A 16367-nucleotide genomic window follows, 5' to 3' on the forward strand; every position below is an offset into this window, starting at 1 on the left:
TCGTCATGCTCTTACCCATTATCCTTTGACTTGATCTTTGCAAATGGTTAGTTGGAGAGTAGTGGGTAGGGATGACAATCCTCCGACCCTACTCCGCCCCAATCCGAAGTAAAAAATCCGCTCTGAGTCCGAGAAAAAAGTAATCCGATTTCGACTCCGTTAAAATAATCCGACTTCGAGTCGGAGGAGGGTCGGAGTCAGTTCTTGCAAAAACCCCGAGAAAAAAATCTGACTCCGACAAATGTCCGACTCCGAAAGATCGTGGATTTTGATGTGGGTCATGGTGTATTGGGTGTGAGTTTAAAGGCCCAAATAACCCAATTTCTCAAAGTATATTGAATAACGAATAAAAAACCCGGAATCGGGTCGAGGTCGGATTTAGCCTTCGACTTCCTGTAGGGTCCGAGTCGGATTTAGCATAATCCGCTCCGAGTCCGACTCGTTGTCATCCCTAGTAGTGGGAGTGTCCTCCGTGAAAATAGGAGAAGTAGTTTGGCTCCTTGATTTGGTCTTCAACGAATGTGGACTGATTTGTGGTGCAGATATAATTAACATTTCCAATTGACTTATTCTTGGTGAAAAATATCTCCTCCTTGATCGTAGGAAAGCTTATAACAACTTTGACTTGTTCAAACTTGGATTCTCTTAGAATATTCCTTGGAAGTATCTTTATTTCACTTTGTTTAATACCCGAAATCAGATAGCTGATCACGTAGCAATCTATAACTTGCAATCTAACAACCTGCAGACATCCGAATCTGTACTGAAAATTTAGGCACAATAAATTTCCTATTAAAAACCCAATAATTTCGAATTGGTTTTAAATCAGGTCAAATTATGCGAGTTCCGTCACATCTTACAAACCTCGCATACATTTCAAAACAAACAAAAGTAAAAGTTGGAGCACAAACGCATGGGCAAAAAAACGTCACTAATTTAAGTGTTAGTCATTTCCTTACCTATTTTTAACAGCAAGAGGGCTAATTTTCTTATTTTGTGAATTCAAGACAGCCTGGAAGAGTATCTGATTCTCTTCATTATTTCCAAGTTCCAAGAGAATTAAACATGTAAACCCCACAAACAATTAAAGAAATGCAATCTATCTTTTGGAATCACACAATTAGCAAACTTCATTAAAGCCAAATTAAACTTTATATTCTTTTAATAACTCAAAATCCCTTAAATAAAACCCAAAAAAATCCCAGAAAACAAAACAATGGAAAATGACAAGAACAGATTCCCTGTGAAAAATTTCATCTTTTCACCACCATGCTTGGTTTACTGTTTACAGTAAACTGTACTGTCACTCTCTTTCAAACTGTTGTTTCTATCTACTGCCCTGCCACTTCTTCAACTTGCTCAATCAGAAAGATAAAGAGAAAAATACCCCACTCAATCAATTCTGCTTGACTTTTCAAGTTTTGCAGTCTCTTAAACTGGTAAAGAAACTTCCATGCTCAAGCACTACAATGATTTGAGGTAACCCCATAAATTCCAAGATTTTTATCTCTTTTGCTTCTGTTTTCCCTTTTGCTTGATATTACAAAAATCGGCTGTTGGTCATTGGCTGTTTCACTTTGCTTGTTTGACGGACTGATGGTATTGTTTGTTTAGCAAAAGGGTGTTTATGGTTGGAATTAATTTAGCATTATCTTGTCAAATTTTTTACTTGGATTTTTCTGTTTGGTTTATGGGCAGGTTTTTTTGATGATTGCATCTTAAACCAACAAGAAATTGGTTAGTTTTATGGGTTTATTTAATGAAATGAGAATGGGTTATTGGAGCTTGTATTTGATTATCTCAGTCTCGTTGAGTTTTTGCATAGTGGGTTTTTCTCAATTGCAATCCTCACAAATTCAGGTGCTTATGCAATTAAGAAAGCATTTAGAGTACCCAGATGAATTGTCAGTGTGGAATGATAATAATGCTAATGTATGTTTCATGTCTCCATCAACAAAAATTAATGTCACTTGTGAAGTAGATGTTGTTACTGAGCTTAGGATTATGGGTAGTAAGCCTTTCAAAGTAGGCAAATTTGTTGGGCATGCAATTCCAAATCTGACCTTATCAGATAGATTTTCAATGGATTCCTTTGTTGCAACTTTGGCAAGGCTTACTAGCTTGAGAGCTCTTAGTTTAGTGTCTTTAGGCATTTGGGGGCCGCTTCCAGATAAAATTAACAGGCTATCTAATTTGGAGTTTCTTGATCTTAGTTCAAATTTTTTGTATGGTTCTGTTCCACCAAGGATTGCCACATTGGTGAAGCTTCAAACATTAAGACTTGATGGTAATTTCTTTAATGAGAGTGTTCCGGATTGGTTGCATTCGCTATCCAATCTTTCGGTCCTAAGCTTGTCAGATAATCACTTGAAGGGTCCATTTCCTGCTTCAATTGGGAAAATCGGGACTCTCAATACTCTTGCATTGTCAAATAACAAGATTTCTGGGGTATTGCCTGATTTGAGTGGTTTAAGTGGCTTAAAAATGTTGGATTTGAGTTGGAATGAACTGGACTCAGAACTACCCAAATTACCTGGAGCTTTATTTATGGCGTTGCTGAATAACAACTCCTTTACTGGTGAGATACCGCAGGAATTCAAAAAACTGAAACACTTGCAGCACCTTGATTTGTCACTGAACCATCTTCAAGGAAGACTACCCACCATTCTTTTCTCCTTGCCTAATATTAGTTACCTGAATTTAGCATCAAATGAGTTGAGTGGATCACTCCCCATTCATTTGGCATGTGGCAAGAAACTCGAGTTTGCTGACTTGTCGAATAACAGATTAATCGGCGAGATTCCCAGGTGTTTAAACAAAATTACCGCTCAATTTTATGGAAATTGTTTGACAGCCGGTGGAGTAAACCAGCATCCGGAGTCATATTGTGCCAAGATGCAGCAAAAGAAGAACAATTACTCAGCCAAAAGTGTATTAGCTTTAGTTGGTGTGATTGGAGGAATTGTTGCAGTGGTGGGACTTCTGGCCTTTGGAATTCTGGTGATTTATAGAAAATACTGCCCAAGAGGCTGTCAGGAACAGAGTTTGTTGCAGAAGCAAGTTCAGGAAAACAGTGTAACTGGGGTGACCTCTGAGATACTAGCAAATGCAAGTATGTTCCTTTTTGAGCCTCGTGTTCCTTTTAGAATATTCAAATGTTTCTAGTGTTTATTTTTGCCTCCTCATTGTTCAGGATATATATCTGAAGTTTCTAAATCTGGCACACAAGGAATCCCAGCTTGTAGAACATTTTCCATGGAAGAGCTGAAAGAAGCTACCATGAACTTTGATAAATCTGCCCTGATGGGGGAAGGTGCTAGGGGCAAGGTATAAATTACCGTCACAACTTCATGCATTTTTTATTCACTCAAATCCCATGCTCACATCAGAAGTATATGGAACCAAATTTTTCGTTGAATGTAGCTAAAAAAAAACACTCTCTTGTCAATCTGTATTTTGGTCGGTGTTTGGTTGAAACTTGAAAGAACAAAAAACATTCCCCTTCAAGGAAAATTAGATTTCCTATTTTCTCCAGATAATTAGTTTAGGGGTGAAAATAGTTTTCTTGGGTTGAAATATTTTATCAGAAAGATGGAAAAGATACTTCTCCAAGGGAGGACCAAAAACACATTTTTTTTTACGACACACAAAGAAAATATTTTGTTGTCACCCTTTTCTTCCTCCTTTACTCCTCTCCTCCATCTTTCTTCTTCATTTCCTAACATACTACATTAGGATCCACACAAAACAAAATGAAGTTTTAAAAATGAATCCCTTAGAAATAGCATTTCTGTAGAAGACAATTTAATTCATATACTTGTATTTTTTACTTTCTTTGGGTCAAACACGGCCATAGAGTCTTTTTTTGTTGTTGTAACTGCAGTAACACAGATGTAGGGTACTTAAGATTAAAAGCAGGTGATGATCATGTAGGTAAAGTTGTGACTCGATTTACTTTTCCTTGCTATTTTTTGTTATTTTCTTTGAAATAGATAAAGGTTGGCATTTCCTGAACACTGATGAACATGTTCTTCCATTTGGATAACATCACAATTTTTGAATCTGCCTAACCTGCCCAGCCTTATTTCTCAGATGTATCAAGGAACATTACAGAATAAAACCTTAGTGGCTGTAAGGTGCCTGTCGCTGTCAAACAAATACACCACTCGTAATCTTAAGCTTCGGCTGGACCTTTTGGCAAAGCTTCGCCACCCACATTTGGTATGCCTTCTGGGTCACTGCATTGACACTGGAGCAAAGGCTGATTCTAGTGGTAACAAGGTCTATCTTATATATGAATATGTGCCTAATGGAAACTTACGCTCCCATCTTTCTGGTTAGTCTCGAAGCAGAAGCAACTTCATTGATGTCCTATAGCTTTGATACCCTACTACCCTAGGCTTTCGTTGCAATTAACATATGTAGCAAATGCCATAATTTCAGATCTTGGTCAAGTAAGAGCACTCAAATGGCCTGAGAGATTGGTAATTCTTATTGATATTGCCAAGGCTGTGCAGTTCCTTCACACAGGAATCATTCCCGGTTTCTTCAACAATCGACTGAGAACCAATAATATCTTGATTGATGAGAATCGAAGGGCAAAGTTAAGTGATTATGGACTATCAATCATCTATGATGATGATGAATTTGGGGTGAGTTTATTTTGACAATTTATGTGAATCTCTCGATGGTTTTTCCGATTTGAGTGATTGATTATAATATACTTTGTCCTTTAATTCACAGGGAAAAGCTGCTGCTAAGTCATGGTAAGAAAGAACTATCCCACTGATAGTCCATTTTGACTGTCAACTCATTTCATACAAGTCTTTAGTTGCTTCTCCTCTTTGTACTGCAGGCAAATGAAAGTTATCGAGGATGACATTTATTGCTTCGGATTTATACTATTAGAATCCCTCATTGGTCCATCAGTGGCCGCTAAGAAGAAGGCAGTTCTGCTAACTGAAATGGTAAACCCTTAATCCTGCTACCGATAATATACATTTTGGGTGTTTTGGCAGATCTCAGAGATTGGATTTAAGCCCATTCTAAGTGACAGTTTCAATTTTAGTAACTACCAATATATTTTGGGTGTTTTTTGTTTCTGAATGGAACATTTTATGATAGAAAATAATTGTATGCACTTTACTAACATGAGTCTTAAAACTTCACAGGCATCGTTTGGTAGTGAGGAAGGTCAGAGAAGAGTCATAGATCCTATTGTATTGTCAACTTCCTCGAAAGAATCATTGACGACAGTCATCTCAATAACCAACAAATGTGTTTCTTCCGAACCATCAACACGTCCATCTTTTGAGGATGTGCTTTGGAATCTACAGTATGCAGCTCAGGTTCAAGCAGCAGCAGATGGTGACCAAAAGATTGGTTCCATGGCACAACTGTGATTTTCTTCCTGTATTGATACTGGTGTAAACTTCAATGTCATGTTTAGGCATCAACATTAGAGCAGAACAAAGCACATATTATTATCATCACTTCCCTGTAAATGAGTACCATTGTAAGCCTGCAACAGTAGTCCAGACTCTTATTTTATAGTTTTGCTATCCACATGTTATATGATCTCGAGTATGTAATATAAGAGAGAAACTGGAACTGCTTTAAAGCGTGTACATTTAGCCATCTACACATAATTTTTTCCTTTGGGTTTTTTTTCAACAATGCCTATCCACTATCAAAATGAATGACTAATTCGCAACCACTATCTAGTCATAATGAGAAACATAGTTAAATTCTATACTGCCTCTTACTTTCTTAGTTTCGAAATAGAGACTGGCTTTAATCATCATATTTACAAAAGTTGCATCAGAGCTTAAAGTCTCAGATATTCAAGGTACTCTGAAACCCATAGTCAATGTTCTTGAAGAATGAACAGCATTGGTATGCGGCAGATGCAGTGCAGCTAGGAGTCCTTTCCAAGTTTCTCCTGGTGCCTTTCCCACTTGAAAGTCAATAAGCTTCTTCTGGCTCTGGTATTAGTCCTCCAGATATTGCATCTGGCATAAGGAAACAACATTTGTTAGTAAATGTCTCCAGAAATCATGAGCTTGTCACAGCTCCAGACAAATAAAATACGATAGTCTGGATTTTGAAAGTAAAACCAAGCAAATCATCCTAATATATGTGCAAAGCACACTCTCCAGCATTCTGTATTCAAAACTACAGAAAAAATAATAATTGAAGGCTAAGTTTCAGACATGTAAAACCAATCAAACTTGAAAATCACCTGCTCTCTGTAGAATGCAGAGACTTTTGGCTAAGAATCTTCAGTATTCTTGTTAATATTTGAGAAACTGGATTTGGTTCTGTCACGAGGTGCAGTAGAATCAGCAGGAGAACCAGCTGTCTGAAAATGGTCTTCAGAGCATTTAAAATTCACAACTAGGTCGATATCAACTAGTTGGTCAAGGATCTCCTACAATACAAGGATCACACACTATCAAAAATCAAGTGGTAATAATTACTCCTCCCAACTTTGAAAAGTACCAATATGGCACTCCACATCAAACTAGAGCCTTTAAAAAAAATTACAACATCATATCCTTGAAGAAGGGGGATAAATTTAGCAAGAATAAATATATACTAAGACTGGGAGCTTTCCACCCCAAACTACTATATTATACTACCCTCAAAACAAGAATAAAACCTCACATTATGCTAAGTACATACTTTCAAAAGGATTTAACTAGTTTATGCATATGATCATACGATATCGGTCCAAAATTACGCAAAGTTAAATTGAAGTTTGCAGATGGTAAGAAGTCTTACAGCCTGAAGGCGTGTTTGAGGAATGCCATCCAATATAAACCCATTTTCACCTTTGTAATGTCCATCTTCAAGTCTTTTTAACAGCAAGCCAAAAATTATGCTCTCAGGAACAAGCTTCCCACGGTTAACTGCCTCAGCAATCTATTGTAACAGACAACACATACAAAATCTGAGAAACCCCTGCAAAATATCACATAAAATAGGCACTCCAGCTAGAGGAATTCTACAGTACCATTTTCATTATAATCATGCAAGTGCTTCATCTGGCCGCAAAGCCAGCATTGAAAGATTCAGAACAATCTTGATTCTTGATTACAGAAAGTAAATTATTAACAGGTCTATAGAACAAGTGGCTCCCTATGGCTTAGTTACGACTCTTACGATTCCAACAGCTTATAATCGTAAGAACATCAAAATATTCTTGGCATAATAAAGTAACAATAATTCTGGAATGATTATGAATTTTGATATAATTTGAGTAGAATTTTACTTTAAAATATCAGACATGAAAGCTCTGTTTAAAGAACTTTCAGATAAGGAGGAATTTTTTCCATGATCCCATGCCCTAGAAAGAAATTGTATCATTTTTAAAGCCGTGGTGGACTATTGGTAAGGTAAAAAGAGATTTCTATTCTGGTTATATTGCTATTCGAGTCTTCAAAATACAGAAATACTCCCTCAGTCCCTAAACTAAAGCCCCAAAATTCTTGTCCATACATAAATCCCCATTTCTCATTTGGGAAGGATTCACCATCCACTAATTTCTTTATTTGATTCTTTCATTCAACAAAACCTCTCAAAACTTAATATATTTTCTCTTATTGGCATTACTGGCCTAAAAATAATAAATGATTTCCATTATCTTTAATATTCAACTTTTATCAACAATACCCTACAATAATCTATCTTTTAAAACTGTGTGCTCAGAACAATGGGGCTTTTATTTAGAGACAAAGGGAGCTAAGAGACAATTTTGGTTTTCCCCAAAAAGTTGGGAAATAATTTCCTAAGGGCACACGTTGATAGGGAGCAGAGAAGACATAACAAAGATAGATGATGGGTTTAGGTGGTAATCTAAGGGATCATGTGAAATTGAATGAGAAAGGGAGGGAAGGGGGGCTATTCCTTATCTATGTATGTCCACTCTCGCCTTCATTGCAAGTGAAAATTACATTATGTTAAAAAAAGAGAAATAAGACAGTTGTTCACCAATCTATCAACATAATATGATACCATCCATCAGAATTTTTTATCATCTATAGAATTCCATGGTAATCATATTCATCCAAACAAACAAAGATGAATCCCATAAGCACACTATCATATAGAAGGCACATTTGGTTGGCAATATTTTTTATTTAATCCTCCATCAGTCTTGAAATACTGGGCCACATTTGATTGAAGGTCAATTATAAAAAATTGAGTTGAAATACCATAATTTTCCTTCTTGTAAGATTTGCAGCTTTGACATGCGACAAAGGTAGTCTTATTTTAAGGTTATCATTAAGGGTGATATGGGCAAGTAGTAAGTTTTGCAACATAAACTTAGATAGCAGATCATAATTTTGGAGCAATCCAAAATAGAAATGTCTATTGTTAATTAGAGATGAAGAGAGTATGCATGTATATACATGTTCATTGTATTAAAACAAAGTGGAAGTGGAGCCTCCAATATCCTTAATTTTTAGGCATAAGCTTTTCACTTCTTCATTTTCCCTTCCTTTTTATTACAGCTATAATACCGAAATGTATTATTCTCCTTGCAAGTAGTATATTCTAATATATAACTTTGTTCAATAACTAGAATTATAACCAAACTAATTATTCTGTAATTCACTTCTAAACCTTTTCTACTATAGGCCTATACTAGTCATAGATCATTGGGTTTCGTTTACCACCAGCGAAACAGAGACTTTACAGAGTAAGCTCATATTTTGGCATTCCATGGTTGCTATGACTCAAGAAAAAACATCATCTATATAGTCCGAAAAACCTCATTTAAGAAAACCAATCTAGAAAGAAATGATCGCTTGTACTGCTGAACTGAACTGATTGTAGCTGAGCTGAACTGAAGTGATTGGAGCTGAACTAAACTGAATAGAGCTGAAGTGAATATTTTATGAGAGAAGGAGATTAGGAGCTGAATTGAACTGAACTGAAATTAAGTTGAAGTGAATAGGCCCTAATTAACATTTCAACAATCAAGGTCTCCTATATAAAATATACATAGAATTACTTTCCCAATATTTACCAAATTCTAGGAAAATTTTCATATGACACACTACCCCTAAAATTTTTAAGCTAGTGTATTGTGCATAACAATTACGTTATGCCATAAGACAAAAACATTGGCCTCTTCAATTTAAAATAGGAAAATGATTGCATAAGAGGATTCTAAATTAAACATCAACGACACCAATCGACACATAATTTTGTCACACATTCACTAATATAGTAAAAAGTATAACGTTTATATGCCTACCTAAATTCTGTATATCACCCTCAACAATAAGTTCAGCACTATAATTCATTATTCAAACCAATCTAACATCATTTGACATTCCGTGACAAAAATTCGAGAACTCGATATACTTAATAATTATATATTCTAAGTTATTAGGTCATTCAGCCAGATTCCTAATCATTAAATTATTCCAAATAAAATGATAAACATGTATAATTAACAACAATCTTCAGCAATAACAACACCAACATTCATCCACATAATCACAAAAAATTAATTCCAAAAAAAATGTAAGAGAAGAGTGAACCTGTTTATAGAGGGGAGAATGAGGGTTAAGATCTTGACGAAGAAGAGTAGAGATAGAAATTCGAGGAACATGAAGAAGCTTCGAGATCATATCGGCATAGATATGCTTTTTAGCGGAGGGATTACCAATGAAGACCCAATGTACACCTCTGAAAGGTCTAGAACCATCGGAATCGAGCGCAGTAGCAGGTGAAGGAGGAGGAGTTGGGCTGAAGTCGTCGTCGTAGTAGTCGAATTGTAGCTGAGCTGCGGCGGAGGAAGCGGCGGAGATGTGGTAGGAGTGAGTGTGGAGGAGAGGCGGAGAGAGGTGGCGGAGGGTGGGGGAGATGCGGCTGAGGACAGCCATTGTTGATCAGTGGAGGAAGAGAGTGGAGGGAGGGTGTGTTTTTGTGGCTGGCAATTTGGCAACGGGAGGGTGAGGGAGTTGAACTGATATTTAGGGTGCCACGTCATTTTTTAATACCTCCGATTTCGTTAAATAATCAATCTATCTATCTATCTATACTCTATACTAAAGTAATCACCGGAGTTATCCCTTAATTAAACGTGTCGCACTCACAACAAAAATTTTCCCGCCCAAAATTTTTTACTTTATTTTCTTTAAAAAATAATATGATAAAAAATGCAATGAATAAAACTTACAATAATTTTAAAAAAATATTTAAAATAATGTAGCTAACAAGAGAGTTTTAAGGGTACAAATTAATGAATTTAAATTTTTTTTTTTTAAAAAAATCTAATATATATATATATATATATATATATATATATATATATATATATATATATATATATATATATATATATATATATATATATATATATATATAAAAGGGAGTTTTTCCCCGAGTTTTTAGAGAGCCATGTAGAATCTAATTTTCTCAACGCGCCATGTAGGATTATAAATCTTAGTAATAGCCAATTAAATAAGAGATTATTAATTTCTTTTAGAATTAAATAATTCAAATGGCACGTAAGCAAAATTGGCGAATGAGATTTTTAAGTTTAAAATAATTAAATATTATCTTTTAATATTAGGAATTTTATCTAAATATATAACAAATTTTAGCTAATAAATACAATAAAAAATAAAAAAATAATCAAACAAACTGTGCATCGCACGGGCTTCATCTAGTTGTTATATATAAGTCAATTCATTTAAACTAACTCTATTTTAATTGACTTTTATTATTTTTAAGTCTTATAATTATGAACCCGTGCATTTGCACAGGGCAAAAACTAGTACTATACACTAAAAGACACACTAGCAATGACTCATGTCATTTCCTGGTGTGTCGATTATATTTTTAAATTTTGTTTTTAAAAAAATCCATTTAAAAAACAAATACATAAAAAAAAGATTTGATCCGTCCTAATATTTATTGCCAATTATAAACTTAAATATAAAACAAATTTCTTATTTACATAGATAAAAATATTTGATGTATGCATGTATCCTTCCACAATCAAATGCATATTTTAAAAGATCTGCTTGACAAATAGGCTATTTTTTAATCCATCATAATATTCACATATGTAAATTTACTTATATAATGTTAATTTAAAATTAGTTATTAAAAGTTTTCGTGCATGGCACGGGGTCTAACCTAGTGTAAAACATAAATTCGACTACGATTTTCTTTGATGTCAAGCCTACATAGATAGTATTGTGAGACAAAGTTTATTAACAGACTCTTATATATAAGGAATTAGTTTGCAATTTAGCCTTATTCAGGAAAAACGCTCATATTAATTATTACTAGTGCCTTAAAAATACCCTCGCTTTAAGAATTTGGCTCAATTATAAAAGTAAATTCGATTTTTAGCAATCATGTTTTTACCGCTGAACTTAGTGGTTTTAGTATCATTTATTGATGTATACATTAGCGATTTACTTCAATATTCAAGCATTAGCTGCAAATTTACTGATTAATTCTATAAAATTTCCCTATGGAATTTATTTAAGTCCGGTAACCATATTCTACTAAACTCCGACTAATCACAAGTGTTCATGCGTTTCCAAGTGTTAGAATCTACTTTGTACTTGACAGGCTAAAGTCGTATCACCTAATCAAAAATAATTACCTAAGTCCACTAGCTTATGCAGATAGGGAAGTAGGGTCGAATCCACAGGAAAACAAGTCTTTCTACTCCTAATTAATTATTACAATCTAAATTATCAAAGTAACCAATATTTTTGTGAGTAAAATCTATGCTACGAAGATTATGAGTAAGGAGAGTAAATAGGGAAGAAATCAATAATAATAAAGCCTAGGGCATAGGTTCACTAATAAACAATATTCCAGGGTAAAACATAATAACCAATCATCAATGCATTAATTAATCAGATCATAAAGGGCTTTCGCTACGTATTACAATCACAGAGTTAATTTACCGGTATTAAATCTCATATCTCGAATCTCGACCTAACCATTTATAAATTAATCTGCCTATTGAAACTAAGCCTAAACATCAATTCTCATCTCTCGAATCTCGAATCAATATTGCTAAACTCATACAATTAAACTTGGCCAAATCTAATTGCATAGCATTTAAACAATCAATAGGAAATCAATTAAGCATTAACAATTAATAATCATAAAATTACCCCTTAATATTATTTATTAGATCCCCATAAACCCTAGAAAGAGAACTACTCAGACATGATTAAAGCTAAACAAAACATAGTAAATAAACGAGACATAAGGAATTCAATGAATAAAAATACTGAGATTAATAAAAGAGAAATCGTACCAAGATGGCGGAATTACAATGGAGTTTTAGGAACAAGAGAAAATAAAATCTAGAGAGAGAAAGTCTAAGTAGAGAGAGAAGAAAATAATACTAGAGTGTAGAGAAGTGAAAAGAAGTGTCTAATCTTACCTAATAAAATTACATTAATACTAAGCAAGAATTATACGCTAAACAAAATTGATCAGAAATTAATCCACCCTATAAAACCCACGCGCCCGGTCGGGCCCGCCTTTTCTTCTTCCAAGGCCGTCTCGCGCCCGGCCGGGCGCGTGCTCCGGGCGCCGGCTCTTTTCCTTTGCTGCTCGCCCAGCCCGGCCGGGCGCGCCTTCGGGCGGCCCCTTGGTGGTCCGGGCGGATCATCTTGGGCTTTGAGGCTTCTTCCTTGGGCCTCCTAACTTGGTCCAATTGCCTCGTATTTCCAAAATCGAGCCCTTAGTCACCGATTTGCTACCTCCAATCGGTCTTGGGCTATCAAAAGTGGTCGCGGTCTTCCAACGCTTGTAGATGCTCCTCGAAAATCCGGGAAAATGCTCAAAGTACGCAAATTCCTACAAAACTCAAGCAAAACTACAAAAACACTGGAAAACACAAATTAGTAATAAAAGTGGCTCGAAGGAGCCAAAAACACTACTAATTACGACCAAGGGACGGGGGTAAATCTCTATATAACATGGACATATCAAACTCCCCCAAGCCAAACCTTTGTTTGTCCCTAAGCAAAGAGCTCCTCAATGAACATATAAAACATGCCTCACCCCAATATAAAAATCAAGCACAAACGATTCAAGGCAAATCAAATGAACATGCTTCAACATCAACCAATCTTATTCATCTAATCACCCTTCCTCCCCAACAATTGTCAAATAGAGCAAACCACAAGAGTATATAGAATTCAAGACTAGTGCTCACACACTCAACTCTCATTTATGTGGCGAGTAAAAGATGTACTCGATCGCTCTCCATCCCAACCCCTTTATTGTGAACAATGCCCTCCCAAACTCACAGCACTCGTGTGTTTAAAAAGACATACACTCAACCTAATAGTCGACTCGGAATATGTCAAGTCATAACTTGCATTGATAAGCAACACTTTCACATCTACACAATTCTATGCACAAGGTCGGAAGGTCTTTAAAGCTTGTAATGTAAGGCTAGGGTGAAAGGGTAGGATAAATTTGGGAATATGTGAGAGAAAAGCTATGCTAAAAGGGAGCCATATCCTAATAAACCCATGATCAAAAATAATGATCATGCACATCTCCAACATAACCAACTCCAACAAAAATCCACCAAATATACTCCAATTATAAAAATCAAACCCAACACTTACAAAAATTCACTCCCAAAAATATGATAATATAAACTAGAGTGAATAAACAAACTTTGAACTCAAAACTCAAATATTTACATTGAAACTCGACTTTTTTTTCTTTTCTTTTGATCAACCTTCACTTAGATCATTTGAACATCAAACACTTTTTTTCTTTTTGCTCTTTTTTTTTTTTTTTTTCCTTTTTCAATTTTTTTCTTTTTTTTTTTTTCTAGAAGTACATTTTTTTTTCACTTTTTTTTTTTGAACTTCTTCTCTTTTTTTCATCACACTTTTATTTTTCTCAAATATATACACTTTTAAACTCATCAAAACAAAAATATGATCAAGAACAAATTACTTCTTAAACCCACCCAAATTGTGCAAATAATGTGCACACTACAAACTCCCTCACCTCACTCACTAATAGCTCCCCCAAGCCAAGCTTGGGACTAGTAACCAATGGGGCAAACATGGCTTGTAATGTGGCTAAAAACAACAAAAAGGTCAAGGCAACAACATGGGTAGCAAGAAGGGAACAAATGTATCTAAATAAATCTGAAGGCCACCTAAAAGAACAAATGCCTTCGTCCTCCAAATGTGCATTATAGTGAGTTATGAAACACTACTCATAGTTGCAAACCAATACTCAAATTCATTGACATACCAGGAACTAACACACATTCCTAACCAAATCAACTAGTCAAGCACTATATTCACATGTAGTTGGACAAAATTGACGCATGTTTAGGAATCCAAGTAATTAAACTTCAAATCATGATCAACAAATCCACAATGCTCAAAATCAATAACCAAGAATCAAAACAATTTTCTCAAGTATGGGGCACAGGGAAGCATGATTTACAATTCATTGGAACGTATTTTTTATTTTTTCAATTTTTCGTATTTTTCATATGAGGAAAGCAATAAAACTAATCTAGAAAGCAATAAACCTAAACTAACAAAACCCACCAAAAATAAATAAAAATAAAGAAAAAGGAAGAAGAAATATATACCAAATCCAAAAATCTCCCCCAAGCCAAGATCAGACAATGTCCTCATTGGCCTGAAGCTAGCCCAGCTGGCTAGTCATCCTCATCCTGGTCCATTCGTGTGGATCCACCTACTCCACTGCTAGAACCTGCACCATCTGCACCAAAAGAGCTACCACCAAAATAGTTAGCATGATAACTCCCCCCCGGTCCTCCCCCAAAAGGAATGTCCTGGCCGTACCCATGGAACGAAGAATAGTTTGTGTAAATGCCATGGGCAGTGGGATCCCTATCGTATCCCTGGGGTGGTGGCTGGAACCAGTTTGGGTAAATAGCATTGTCGGGAATGTTGCCCCGACGAGCATAGTCATCATAAATGGGGTAGAGCCCCCTACCCTGGTTCCTCTCTAGGTAGCCTAGCCTATGGTCGACGGACCCAAGCATCCGTCTCATATCGGTCTGGTTATGCTCTATACGACCTAAGGCCTGACCTATACTCTGAAAATCCCAAACCGGGTCAGAGTCACCATGGGGAACGGAGTAGGACTGTCGGGGTGGTGAAGGTGGCTGTGGGATAGGCTCAACTACTGGTGGAGGCTGTGGTTGGGCCTGTGGTGGTACCTCGCCCCTAGCATGGGAAACTAACAGGGCATAAGTGTAAGACTCCTGCCCTGGAGGAAAAGCGGTCAGGTCGGGGTTGGGAAGAGGAAAAATGGGTAAGGGGTGCTCGGTCCCTGTCCTAATGCACCAATGGGTGACCTGGTTCCCATCTACCCTCAACCACCCCAGCTCCTCGAGGTACCTAGAGGTAATGTAGGTGTCGGCTCCCATGTTAGTCATGCGGTGGGGTCCGTTCTCTACAAAACCGGCCTTCTTGATGGCTATCCTAGTGATAATGCCACCAAGACGAATGGGGGTAGTGACAGTGTTACTGGCCGTGGCGTGTCTACCTAGGTGGTGGATATATCTAGCTATGTTCAATTTCCCGAACCTAAACATATAATGGCCAATTACAGCTAATTCATTGGTCTGACAGTTATGGGGTTCGTTCCGCCCTAGAAAATAGACACCGGAAAATCTTTGCCACATTTTGGGGACAGGATGGTGGATCGGTCTAGCACTAGCATGTTGTGCATTCACATTGGCAATTCCAGTCAAAGCAAAATACACATCTTCCATTTTAAACTCAGCATTCCATTGACGATCCAAATCATGTTCTAACTCAAACAATTTACAAAATTCCACAAAAGAAAGAGTGATATTTCTATTATTAAGCCTAAAAATTAATTTCGGACCACTTTTATGATTTTGTACAACTAACGAAGACAAGAATTCACATGTTAATTCACGGTATGTAGAATAATGCATATCAACAAATTTTCGCATACCAATATCATTCAAAAATCTTCTAACAAAACCATAAATTCCTAAAGCTTCTAAAGTGGGATGGTGTAACCACCGTGAGGGAATTACCTCGCGTCCGTAGAGCACCTCCAATTTCTCCCGTTGCTCCGGCGTCGCGATCTTGATCGTTGGCCATTGTGGAAGTTGGAGTGCCGGGTCATATTGTTGAGATGACCCGCTTGAGTTACCTCTGAGCAAATTTCGGGCTCTTTTTGCCGCCATTGGAGTGGTGGTTCGAAAATAAAGTTTGTGGAAAATGTAAAAATTTGGTGTAGAAATGTAGAGGATGAAGAGAGGATTAGAAATATGTAAAAAGTTTTGGATTTGGGTGAGAAATGGAGGAGAAATCTTAGAG

At 36.3% G+C, this 16367-nt stretch overlaps 1 protein-coding gene and 1 pseudogene across 2 annotated transcripts; one reads left to right on the top strand and one right to left on the bottom strand.

The window, feature by feature from the left end:
• Nucleotides 1–1221: 1221 nt before the first annotated feature.
• Nucleotides 1222–5627, top strand: LOC145597412 (putative inactive leucine-rich repeat receptor-like protein kinase At3g03770). Its single transcript, XM_081653571.1, has 8 exons — nt 1222–1479; nt 1699–3112; nt 3194–3327; nt 4093–4336; nt 4444–4652; nt 4744–4766; nt 4856–4967; nt 5172–5627. Exons 2-8 carry the CDS (start codon nt 1747–1749, stop codon nt 5400–5402), a joined length of 2319 nt encoding a protein of 772 aa, XP_081509697.1. The 5' UTR covers nt 1222–1479; nt 1699–1746; the 3' UTR covers nt 5403–5627.
• Nucleotides 5612–9976, bottom strand: LOC145597413 (putative adenylate kinase 7, mitochondrial; annotated as a pseudogene). The gene is made up of 4 exons (XR_014103350.1): nt 9555–9976; nt 6784–6924; nt 6242–6430; nt 5612–6011 (listed from the first exon to the last, which is right to left on the bottom strand). The product of XR_014103350.1 is annotated as a putative adenylate kinase 7, mitochondrial (transcript).
• Between the last annotated feature and the right edge of the window lie 6391 nt (nt 9977–16367).

The sequence above is a fragment of the Chenopodium album genome, chromosome 20 (assembly GCF_948465745.1).
Source record: "Chenopodium album chromosome 20, dcCheAlbu1.1, whole genome shotgun sequence".
Classification (NCBI taxonomy): domain Eukaryota; kingdom Viridiplantae; phylum Streptophyta; class Magnoliopsida; order Caryophyllales; family Amaranthaceae; genus Chenopodium; species Chenopodium album.